General features: G+C 44.5%; 1 protein-coding gene across 3 annotated transcripts in view; it reads right to left on the bottom strand.

Annotated features, from left to right (window-relative positions):
• The window catches only part of enpp2 (ectonucleotide pyrophosphatase/phosphodiesterase 2), an 83,138-nt gene that overhangs the window by 46,028 nt on the left and 25,094 nt on the right, over positions 1 to 12,016 (bottom strand). For all 3 annotated transcript variants that reach the window (XM_085472870.1, XM_085472871.1, XM_085472872.1), the window contains exons 3-4: positions 6,281 to 6,436; positions 3,234 to 3,359 (exon numbers count right to left, since the gene is read on the bottom strand). In XM_085472870.1, the coding sequence (XP_085328996.1) occupies positions 3,234 to 3,359; positions 6,281 to 6,436 (282 nt within the window). The remainder of the gene's footprint in view (positions 1 to 3,233; positions 3,360 to 6,280; positions 6,437 to 12,016) is intronic.

Genomic DNA, 12,016 nt, shown 5'->3' with positions numbered 1-12,016 from the left:
TTTCCCTGAGCGTTCTTTTCCTCCTGCGTCATGTTGTGTGAATTATTCGGAGTCTTAGTACTTCCTGTTTTACTTTGATAGTTTCCTGTCTGGTTCAGTTTTGTTTGCCCCTGTCTCGTTAGTTAGATCATGTTCAGCTGTGTCCCCCCTGTGGTTTGTTCCCGTGTTTGCCCTTCTGTGGCTGCGTCCCAATTCAGGGTCTGCAGCCTTAAAGGTCCTCAAGGGCCGCGTACCCAAAGACCGCTGAGGCCGGAAGTGCGAGGCTTGTGAAATGGGACGGTCTAGCCTCCGTCGCGCTGCCCAGGTTGGCGAGCAACCATGATACTAACAGCTGGAAACGTTTCATACAGCTGTGTTTGACAGAAATGAAGGAGAACATCTTTTGTTCATTTGTTTGTTTCTACATGAGCTTTGATCATTCTCTGTAAGATTAAGCTCAGCTATTGAACGGCGTATATTTTAAAGTAAAGGCTTTAAAACCAAGTTAGTACAAACGTCCCTAATGTCACATGACTTTGCCGACACGGTCCCCCGCGGGGCTCCGTATATAACTATAGTGGTTTAAATAACCAAGTAACCATCCAATAATACTAAATATTACATATATTTATTGTTTACTTTGAGAATATAGAAATGTTTGAAATGTATGCTTAGATCGGTTTGTTTATGTGTAAAAATTGTAACTTTATTTTTCTATTGCGGGGGTGGGGGCTCCTTTTATAAATTTAAAGTGTGGCTAAAATAATAATAATAAACATTTACATTAAAAAAAAAAAAACTTTGCCGACATGTGGCCAACAGTAATGTTTAATGGTCTTCGTTATTAAACATTTGCACATAAATAAGTGACATAATAGTCAGTACTTAAAGTTCACTCTTCGGGCGCCCCTCATCCGCCGTTTTTTGTTGGCAAAATTATCCACACCCACCGCCGCGCTATGCATTCTGGGATATGTTGGGCCACGAAGTCTACACCGCCACGTCCTTAAAATTCAGGGAAATGAAGGACGCATTTGACGGCTGCAATTCGAGCAGCCTTCGAATTGGGACAGCCTTCGGCACGCCGCTGTGACGTAATCGGCCTTAAAATGCGGCCTTTAAGGCTGCAGACCCTGAATTGGGACACAGCCTGGGTCTCCCTCGGTCCCGCGTCGCCATCTCCCTCATGGCCGTGTGTTTCTCTGTGTATTAAGTTTCGTTTTGTGTGTCTGCGCGTCTGCATTTCGGTCCATCCTGCCTGCTTCACACAGTTAACGTGGTTTTAAAAGTTACAGAAGTGCTTTAAACTAAATTCTTTTAATCAGCAGCAGGGGGCGCTCCCGTGGTTGCACATATGGTCATACAGAAGTCTACAGGAAGTCCATGGCTTTCTTTGGAGTTGAGTCAGTGAGTGAGCAGCTTCACAGTTTGACTGCACCTTGGTTTTGGTTTTTTTAAAACCACGATGGTGTCGGCTAATGTTTTGCTCAGGCTTCAGGCTGGGACGACAGCAACGAGTGGATGACAGTCAGTAACTGACTTTAAAGTAAAAGTTGTGCCTTTTGAAATGTGTTCACAGCAGTGCTGCGATGTAACGTTGAAGGCTAACGCTCCCTGTTTCTGATTTGCATTGCACTTTTTCAGGTTTTGCTTGACTAACTACAGCTCAGTTCATAGTTAGCAAGTGTCTTATCTATTTATCCATGAGTGACCAAAGCAGTCACCAAGAGGTTTTTGGTGTAACTGATTTCACCTGGTGACAGCGAACAACCTCCAGGAATCCCTTATCAAACAGTGAGAGAATACTCATTTTTCAGATGGTTGTCGACTGGTTATTTCATACAACAATCAATCATGTATACGTGGAGGGATTAACACCTTCAACGTACCTTCAATGGACTGTTCAAAGTATTACCTATTGTAAACTCTCAGCTCTCACTGTGTATGTATGAGTGAGAGCCTGATACATACACAGCTGGATAACCACTGCAATCCAACATCTTCTTCTACCCAAATCAGCAGGAAAGGAATACACAGAAAAATTCCACATTTCTGTCCTCAGTGACTGTTGGAGCATAAAATCAGCTAAATGCTTAACAGTGCAGTGAGGTACGGGTGCCTAATGGAATTATTTGCATAATAATTATGCTAATAAATAACTATGAGTCACTGTATCTAGATCGGTTGGCGGTTGAGATCTGGTGACCAATACCTGCAGCTACAGTGTGTGGTTTTGTGTGTGGAGCACTTACAGTTTAGGGATGCAGCTTTAGTTGACTTACAAAGTTAGCGCTCCAACTTTGTCACTTCTGGCATCCATTAAGCTAAATATAGGCCACAGACCAGTGGGTGACACCACAGGGGCTACTTTCATCTTTTGCACAGTACTCATGTCAGTGCGCCCCAGGGCAGCTGTGGCTACAATGTAGCTGCCATCACCAGTGTGTGAATGGGTGAATGACTGAATGTAGTGTAAAGCGCTTTGGGGTCCTTAGGGACTGAGTAAAGCGCTATACAAATACAGGCCATTTACTCATGAGTCATTCCTCATTTCTTAAAATTTGCTTTACAAAACACAGACTTCCTTGTTTGTTGAAGCACTCAACACTGATTACGACTCATTCAAACATAAAAAGGCACCAAACTCAAGCACTGTTGTGTCTACTCAGACAGCTTGGCAAAGAACCCGTTTTAAATCGTATCTTGTTGTTAGCGGTTATTTGGATATCCGTTTATTCCCATTTCTTTAGTTGGATCTATGATAACACAGTCTGACAGGCATAAAAAGGTACTTTTGCACCAACAAGGTGAAAACGTGGCATATCTCAGCACGGTGTGCGACTGACACAGAGGCAGATGAAGAGTTTCTCAACATCATGTCCTTAAGAAACAGAATTAAACCCAGCAAAGAAACAGGGCCTGAGAGATGCATCTGGCCCCAGTTAAATCGCCCCAGTATGGATTTTAAAGCCAGTAATTGTGACCATAAATGACCTGCTTTTTTTGGCCAACACCAATATAAAAACATGGTGTCAATAAATTCAAATGTAGTATTTTCTAAATTCCAGTCTTTGAAAAGCTTTCCAGATCCACAACACTGATACTATGTTCATATTTCTTTACACATGTAACACATACACATGCACTTTTGTAATAAAATGAGACGTCCTCATTACAACGCATGGTCGGACTAATTAATAATGGACAAAATCCTCTGAACATTTGAAGTCAGGAGGTCAGGTAAAGTTGCAAACCTTTGCACAGCTTCTTGTAGTTGGTACAACAGTCTCCTCTGGCCAGACAGTCATCAGAGCAGTGGCAGGCATGCTGTTCATTGCGTGTCTCCCCGCACCGATCTCTGCTGCACTCATAACCGCCCTCTGTGTGCAAGAAGAACATAGCAGTTATGTTCAACATGAATCACTGAGGTTTAAAACGCCAAAGCTTTCTACGTGCACAGCTTAGCTGGAAGGTTAGTGGTGAAACCAGTGAAAAATGAAAGCTGAGATATTAATGTGACAGCGGTTTGGCTGCAGACTGAGTGGGAAGCAGCATGTGAGCAACAATGGTGATGGGGTCCGTGTTTGAACAGTCCTCAAGCTGAAAAACTTCCAAAGAAGGATTTGACAGAGTCAGGAAAAAGACGCAGGCGACCAGAAAAACAAGTAAATTATTGCTTTCAGGCAATGGGAGGTTACTGGTGGCGAGGCGGTGGTGAGCCAAAGACCACCAGCCTGAAGGAGTGGACATAAAATCAGACCACCAGCAGCAGAGGGAAAATGTTGACAGAGAGAGGGAGCACTGCAAAGGCAGAGGGGGCGGCAACAAACCGCTCAATCAAAAAGTGAGAGACCTGTCGTTAAGTCTACGACTCATTTCCAGCTCAGACAACTGAGCTGCACAGTCAGCCTCACAAAAATATATCAAGTGGGTATTTGTAAGCTTGATTATAGCAGGCGGCATCCACATGAAAACAATTCAAACTCATTACTGTTCAACAAATGTCTGCAGGTTAGAGAAACCTTCACTGTAGGAATAACATACAGTAAGATGCCAAAGTAATCAGGATCTGGCTCACTTTGCAAGAAGTGTGTAATTCCACAGAGATTAAAATCAGCTAAATGTACTTTATCAGATACATCTTTGTGCAGACTTTAGTAGCTGGCTGCCGTCAGCTGGAACCTGACATGTGTAGCATGTATGTGTCTGATGGGTGGTTTGAAGGGGGGCTGTCGTGTATTTTGATCTGGTTTAAACAGATCGTTTCGTGTGATTCAAATTTCAAACTGGTCCTTTTTTTATCACACACTGGGTGTCGGTGCACCGTCCACTGTAAGATGCTTTAGCAGCTGCCCCTTGAAGCCAGGTGTCCTCTGACTGGCTGCTTCTCACAAACCAAAGGTTTAAATGGTGCAGGGGTGTGAACCAGCTGTCTGCCTGAGGTGACCATATCAGGGAACTGTGGGGTGGCTGCAGGTCAGGTCAGGTGGAGCAGGTCACCTACTAACCAGATGATTAGTCAATCAATCTTTATTTATAAAGCACTTTTCATACAAAAATGTAGCACAAAGTGCTTTACATGGTTAAAAGCAGCCCACCTCACCCTCCAACTCACTCCCCACACTCTCATTAACATAAACGATCATGGATACATACCCCCCCCCCTCCCCACACACACACACACACACTTAAAGAGTAAAATTGGGCTGGGTTCACATGTGCCCAGTGAGGAAACACTATCACAGGGAGCCGTCTGCACCGGGAGCCGGTCACAGACCGCAGCCTCCAGGCCGGGCACACAGCAGGAGGGAGGCAAAGGAGCCCCCCAGCCAGGTGAGAGGACCCCCAGAGCCCCAGCAGCCACGGTCGATCACAGCCCCGGTGCAGAGAGCGCCCTCCGAGGAAACACTGGATGTGTGGTGGTTCAGTCCCAGTCTGCTCCAGTCAGTATGCCAAATATCGTTGGACAAGATACTAACCCCATGTTACTCGTGTGTGTGAATGCTCGTTAGCAAGCACGTAATAAAGAGCAATTATAGTTTGCTGTTTGTTGAACTTTAACTTCAAATTTCTCCCTTTTCAAAATATTTTCAAAGCAATTTTGTAGGAATTTAACCTCCGACAGTTTTAAAATTCACGTTTAAATCCCATAAATCTCATAAGTGCTGACAATAGGAACATCATAGCTATATTACAGAAAGTTAAATATGTGATCAAAGCCTGTATGTGTGCTTTAATCACTCATTTATAGACTGTATAAACACAGAACTATTTAAATACTTTACTGTCCCTCTAAGTGCTACAGGAAAGACACACTATCCAAATAAAGGCTTCCTCTGTGAAGCTCGGCTGGTTGGCACTTAGCAGCGCTCGTTTATCTTTGTTTGCTGTCTTTACCAGGATGAACTTCAGGTACCGAATCTTCACTCCAGTTTTTTCATTCATGTATTGTTTCGCCCGGTTCCATGGAAACCATCAGCTTTGTGCTGATCAACAAGTATTTGAATTTTTAAAAAGAATACATAAGCTTTAATGTCATATTATGTTACAACTGCAAATATAATGTAATGAGAAGTACAACACACTGCTTTTAGGAATTAAATGAGTGAGGTAATACACGGTAAAACATTATTTAAAAAGTAGCATGTAATCTATTACTTTTTTTGAGTAATATTCCCAATATTGCCCATCAGGCAGCTACACAGGATGGTCACTGCTTTTTGTCACATAGATGATGCATGTGTACAGTCTCATGTTCATATGTTTAGGTAAAATATCAAAACCTAAAATTCAGTTTGAGCCAAATCTGAAAGGAGTTCAGACGCGTGCAGGTCAGCCACATTACTCTGAAACTGCCGGTCAATCCAGCCGCTCTGTAGGTCCTGCAGACTGCAAAGCGAGCACAGCCTCACCTATCTACACACAAAGAGAAACGCCAGAGTCTCCGAAACACAAGAAGGACATCGTGTTACATGTTGGAACAAAATTCTCGACCACCTGATGGATGTTAAAAGTAGGTCTCTGAGCATTTCCTCCAGCTTAATAAGTGACTGTTTGGTTTGGCCTCTCCACCCTGACCTGCAGGCGTAGGTGCAAGCTCAAGGGAAAGACAGCCCGGCAAATATCTCTCAGCTGAACAGCGTCACTTTAATGTTTTTTAGCCCTTCATTGCCAAGACTTGGAGGAACAACTCTCAGGTATCAGAGATAATTACCTCACATATTAGTTTTTTATTACAAGACAACACAAATTAGGACCAACACATTGTTAGTGGTGTCAAAGTCAAGTTTTATAAGCATACCTGTGCGTAGGCAGAGCTGGTCAAAGTCTGAGCAGCAGCCATTGTAGGTTTTACACAGGTTGTCGCAGCGACAGTTTGGCGGCTCCAACTCAACCAGCTCGAAACACCTGTTTCTGCAGGAGCCGGAGGTCGCCACGTAGTGAGACGCAGAGCGAGCTGGGGAGGAAGAAACAGAGGTTCTAATGGGTCTTTAAAAATGTCCAAAAAAAGAGGTGAGAGGTTCAAAACGACACAAAAGTGCACACCAATACTGCTGAGCTGTGCAGCGATGCAGTGACCACAAGCATGTGACTGTGAAGGATTGGTGGTTCGTTTGACGGTTGAAGACGGCTACACAAACAGATCACTAGTCATTCTGCCACGTGCAGGTTATTCTTCACTCCTGTAGCTGCTTCCTGGAGAAACACCTGAGCTGTTCAGTTTTAGCACCCAGTGGTGCCCACCAACGTCACAGCTGATTAACTCCACATCTATTTACACGTGAGGTTTAGAGCATTAGCTGGAGGGACAATAAAGCAAAGACATTGTCCAAAAACTGAATGAAAAGCTGCACTGTTCACATGTCTTTGAAAGGAAATAATAACTCATAACAACTGTGACAAAAGCTCAGTTTGTATCATGGGCCAAACTCAACAGTTACTGAGCTTTAACTCTTCTCCCGGGACCCCACCTACGCTCACGTTGTCTCACTGTGGGAACTCTCAGTGCCTAAGACACAATCATGCTTTTGTCCTCCATATATCCAAAGGAACATGGCCTATTTTGGCTCCTCTGACCTAACTGAAGACATCCTGAGATCTGAGAGTGAGACAGAGTGAAGCTATTGCTAAACAACATGCTCCTTGTGCAGCCGCTTACAAAAAACCAGTTTTCCTTGCAGAGAGTGCCTCAGGATGCCAGCACGAGCTTTTCAGCCCGTGGATATATATGTATGTGTATTTTTGTAACTACATGTGCTGAGGTGTTGCCCTAGCCAGTTGGCACGCCGGTGTAGTGTGTGTGTGTCAGTGCAGTAAAGCCTGAATAGCTTCTTTGCTATAAGACTCAGGCCTACTCTGTACCAGCGGCAGTGGACTATAGGTCAAAGGTGAAGTCTTTTAGTTTATCACAGCACGGCGAGTGCGATTTCCACACGTCTCTTTACACTAACGTCAAGAGAAAATGAGGAGAAATGAAGACTTCCTCAGAGCCCATAAAACCGTCGACTGTGCATGCACTCAACTATTAACTGAAAGTTTAATAGTCGAGTGCATGCACAGCTCAAGTTTCCCCAAGAGACTGCCACTGTCACAGTCCATTTTCACAAACTGCAGACATGAACTTTACTAACCATTGCCCAATGGGACTGAACGTGAGAAGGAAGGACACGGTCTAACTGGACATTAAAGGGTGTTTAATCTGCCAGCTCCCTTGGAAAAAGTCCCTGAGGTGTCCAGTTGCATCACTGTAGGAACAAGAGCAGGTAATTGTCTGGTGAGGTCATACAGCACACTTGTTTGAAAGTCTTTCCACTAGTGTGCTGAGTCAGGTCAACGCCGGATAATTCGACCTGATTCTCCACGTTTCATGGAGTCCATTTGTAAAAACAGCTCAACCCTCACTGTTTAACAGGGGGACAGCGTCTGAGAAGAAAACAAAGTAAAGAAAGCAAAATAAGCAGCGTAGGTTTGTCAGGTTCCACAAGACTGGCCAGAAAGACCAGTTTTGTGGGTTATGACGTATCTAAGCTGTAGATTTAAGTATAGAAGATATGGAAGACGAATGTTGCTGCTTTTTAGCTCGTTTTGAAGATTCCCACCAGCTTTCCATCTTGAGACATTCTATGAACAAGATTTACAAAAAAGCTTTATTTTTTATTCAGTATAACCCAAAACGAGTGAACGAGTCCATGAACTCATGAAGAAAGCGATCGCAGAGGTCAAATCAGAAAACTGTTTTCTCATAGACTTGTATAGGGCCAGTAATCTTTTAGCAACCGCAACTATCGTCATCTGGTGGGCTCCAGATAGAATAGAATAGAATAGAATAGCCTTTATTGTCATTGTACAGAGTACAACGAAATTGGAGTGCCACTCCCTTGGTGCAAGTTTCAATAATAAATATAAATGTAAAATATAAAAAGTACAAAAAAAACAATCGTAAGTACTCAAACAATAGTAAGTACGATATATACAGGATAGCAGCATTAATATAATGACAGTATGAATAGCAGCATAATATAATGACAGTGACGGTATGGAATAGGTTCAATTGTTTTTGTGCTTATTTACTACGGTGATAGCTCTGGGAAAGAAGCTATCCCTGAATCTGTTTGTCCTGGTTTTATGTGACCTGTACCGTCGGCCTGACGGTAATAGTTCAAACAGTTGGTTGCTGGGGTGAGAGTGGTCCTTGATGATATTGCCAGCTCTGCTGAGGTACCGAGAGTTTGCAGTGACCTCCAGGCTGGGCAGAGAGCAGCCAGTGATCTTCTGGGCTGTGTTGATGACCCTCTGCAGTACTTTCCTGTCTGCAGCTGAGCACCCTGCATACCATGTTGTTATGCCGTACGTTAGGATGCTCTCTATGGTGGCTCTGTAAAATGTCACCAGCAGCCTCTCCTCCAGGTTGTTCCTCCTGAGCACTCTCAGAAAGTGGAGACGCTGCTGGGCCTTTTTAACCACCGCTGTAGTATTTGCAGTCCAGGAGAGGTCATCAGATATCTGCACGCCCAGAAACCTCATGGAGTGTACCCTCTCCACACAGCTCCCGTGAATGTAAAGTGGGGCCGGGTCTGCTCTGCCCTTCCTGAAGTCCAAGATAAGTTCTTTAGTTTTCGTGGTGTTCAGTTGGAGGTTGTTAACTGAACACCACTCAGTCAGTCTGTTGACCTCATCTCTGTAGTCCGACTCATCCCCCCTTGAGATGAGTCCAACCACTGTGGTGTCATCCGCGAACTTTATGATGGTGTTTGAGAGATGGGTAGGGGAGCAGTCGGATGTGTAGAGCGTAAACAGGAGGGGACTCAAAACACATCCTTGTGGAGACCCGGTGCTGAGTGTGATGGTGCTGGACCGGTGGGGGCCGAGTCTGACAGACTGTGGTCTATTTGTCAGGAAGTCCTTGATCCAGAGGCAGATGGGGGTGGAGAGTCCCAGGTGAGACAGTTTCTGGACCAGGATCTCCGGGATGATATGATTGAATGCTGAGCTGAAGTCCAGAAAGAGCATTCTCACATAGCTTCCTCGGTGCTCCAGGTGACTCAGCGCAGTGTGGAGCGCTATGGTGATGGCGTCCTCGGTGGAACGATTTGTCCTGTAGGCAAATTGGTGGAATGCACGTTTGAGGCACTGCTTATGTTCTCTATGACAGTGTTTCCCAACCACTGTGCCAGAAATGATCAGGTGTGCCGTGGAAGATCATCTGGTTCCATCTGATTAGTACTCTAAGCGATCGGCGTGAGTAACGTGCAGAACAATTACATTCTCTTCCACTAGAGGGCAGTACAACTACCTGCTCTAATTCAATGTGTTGCCAACTGCCAATAAAACAGAAGAAGATGAAGAAGAAATGACATAACAGTCATGCTGTGAGACGACGCAGCGCATAATAGCAACAGATAAATGTTTGAAAATAAAAAGTAGTCAGTCTGACCTGGTCATGGAGAAAACTCCGCCCTGATGAAGACCCGAGCATGAGTAGTGGTCAAAAGAAAGCAAAACAGGTATACTGGGGACAAACCGAGCCAATTCTACTACGCCTGGTGCGCAGGGAAAAATTATCAATATGCTTTTGTGACATTTTTGTTTGGTGGTGTGCCATGGTGTGTTTAATATATAAAGTCTTACACTCCCTTGCTCCACCACCACTAAAGCAGTTCATTAGGCATAAAGAAAGCTCAGACAGGACCACTCGAGCTACAATCCGAGGAGACTTGTTTATACCCCACAGACGGACAGCATTTGGGCAGAACGTCCTCTCTGTTAAGGGTGGCCATCTGTGGAACAGTCTTCCTCAACCCATTAGAGAATGCTCTACACTCAATTTGTTTAAGGCAGGGGTGGCCAACCAGTCAGAGACCAAGAGCCACTTTTTTTTTACTGTGTTACCGCAAAGAGCCACATCCTACACATGGGCACACATGAACATCACCCATCCTTTCCTCCCTCTCTCTCTCTCTCTCTCTCTCACACACACACACACACACACACACACACACACACCAATATGATAATGACTCCTACAGTACTAAAACCACAGGCCAGTCATTTTCAACAATTGTGTGCACTGTCTCACACACACAAACTCTCAGTTCAACCAAGTCCACAAACAAAAATATAATAATCTACAATAGCATTTACTTTTACAATGCATGTTGTTTAATGGGACTTCTGGTATTCCTTGCCTTGTATGTTGACCCAAACATTGACAGTATCTTAAGCGCAGCCCGTTTGACATTGGGGTATTTTTCCATTGGCATACTTTTCCAGAACTCAATGGTCCCTTCCCTTAAAGCAGGTTTCAATTGGTCCTCCTCACAAAGATCGATCATCTCCAACTCAGCCGCAGCTTTATCTGTGACTAGCGAGACTTTCAAACAGCCGGTCTCTGCATTCAATGGGTCGACGAGGAACGTAATCTGTGGCCTTTTCAATTGTAGATCATGGAACCGGGTCACAAAGCTTTCGTGCAAGTTTTCAATCAGCGTTGCATATCTGGCTCTTTGCTTACTCAGGGCAGCGCTGGTGACTTGCCCGCTTGGCTTTTAGCAGAGTGGGAAAATGCGTTAAATCTCCCTTTTGAATATGTGTCTTGAACAGCTTCAGTTTGTTGACAAACGCAAACACACTTTGCACCAGGTCAGGCAGCATTTTTAACTTACCCTGCAGGGTCAGGTTATGTCTGTCCAAGTGACACAGCATGTCGACCAAAAAGGCCAGATCCATAATCCACTTGAGGTCCGAGAGCAAGGGATAGTCCTTGTCCTTCTCTTCCATAAACAGTTTCATGGCATCCAAAAGCTCAAAGAAGTGAGAGAGTACCTGGCCTTTTGACAGCCACCTCGCAGTGCAGCGGCAGGTCACCTGGAAGCCCTTGGTCCAGCTCAGCAATGAGATTCTTGAATTGACTGTGGTTAAGCGCATGTGTGCGGATATAGTTGACGATTTCCATCACAGGCTTCATGACGTTATCTAAATTCAATGATTTAGACACGAGTTGCTCCATGTGGATGATGCAGTGGAAATTCCAAAAGTCAGGAATAGTTCGGTCAGCTTTGCACAGCCCCACAAGCCCGTTCACAGATCCCATCATGGCTGGTGCTCCATCCGTGGCTATTGCAGTTCATTTCGTTATGGGCAGATTTGCTTTTTCTAATGCAGCCATCATGGTTTCTTTCACATCTATGCCACGGGTTCTGTCTTTTAATGGCACAATATCCAGGAGTTCTTTGATCACACAATCGTTTGACACAGACTGTGCAAATATTGCCAACTGAGGCTTGTCTTGTATATCACAACTCTCATCCAATGCGACACTAAAATACTCACATGCTTGAAGGTCAGAGTGCAACTGTGTTTCAATAGCCGTGTTAATGTCCGATATTCTGTGTTCAACAGTGTGGCGGGACAGTTGGACGTCTGATACCACGCGTTTTAATTTGTCGTTTTCAGGAGACAAGATTTCAACAACGTCACTGAGGCATTTTTTAACGAACTCCCCTTCATCGTATGGCTTTTTAGCCCGTGCAATGTTCCA

Source organism: Copadichromis virginalis, linkage group LG11, assembly GCF_057382275.1.
Source record: "Copadichromis virginalis isolate Kocher_CV1m ecotype Utaka linkage group LG11, C_Virginalis_male_GT1.1, whole genome shotgun sequence".
Classification (NCBI taxonomy): Eukaryota; Metazoa; Chordata; class Actinopteri; order Cichliformes; family Cichlidae; genus Copadichromis; species Copadichromis virginalis.
Note: the sequence above shows the minus strand (reverse complement) of the source record. Positions and strands in the feature narration are given on the sequence as shown.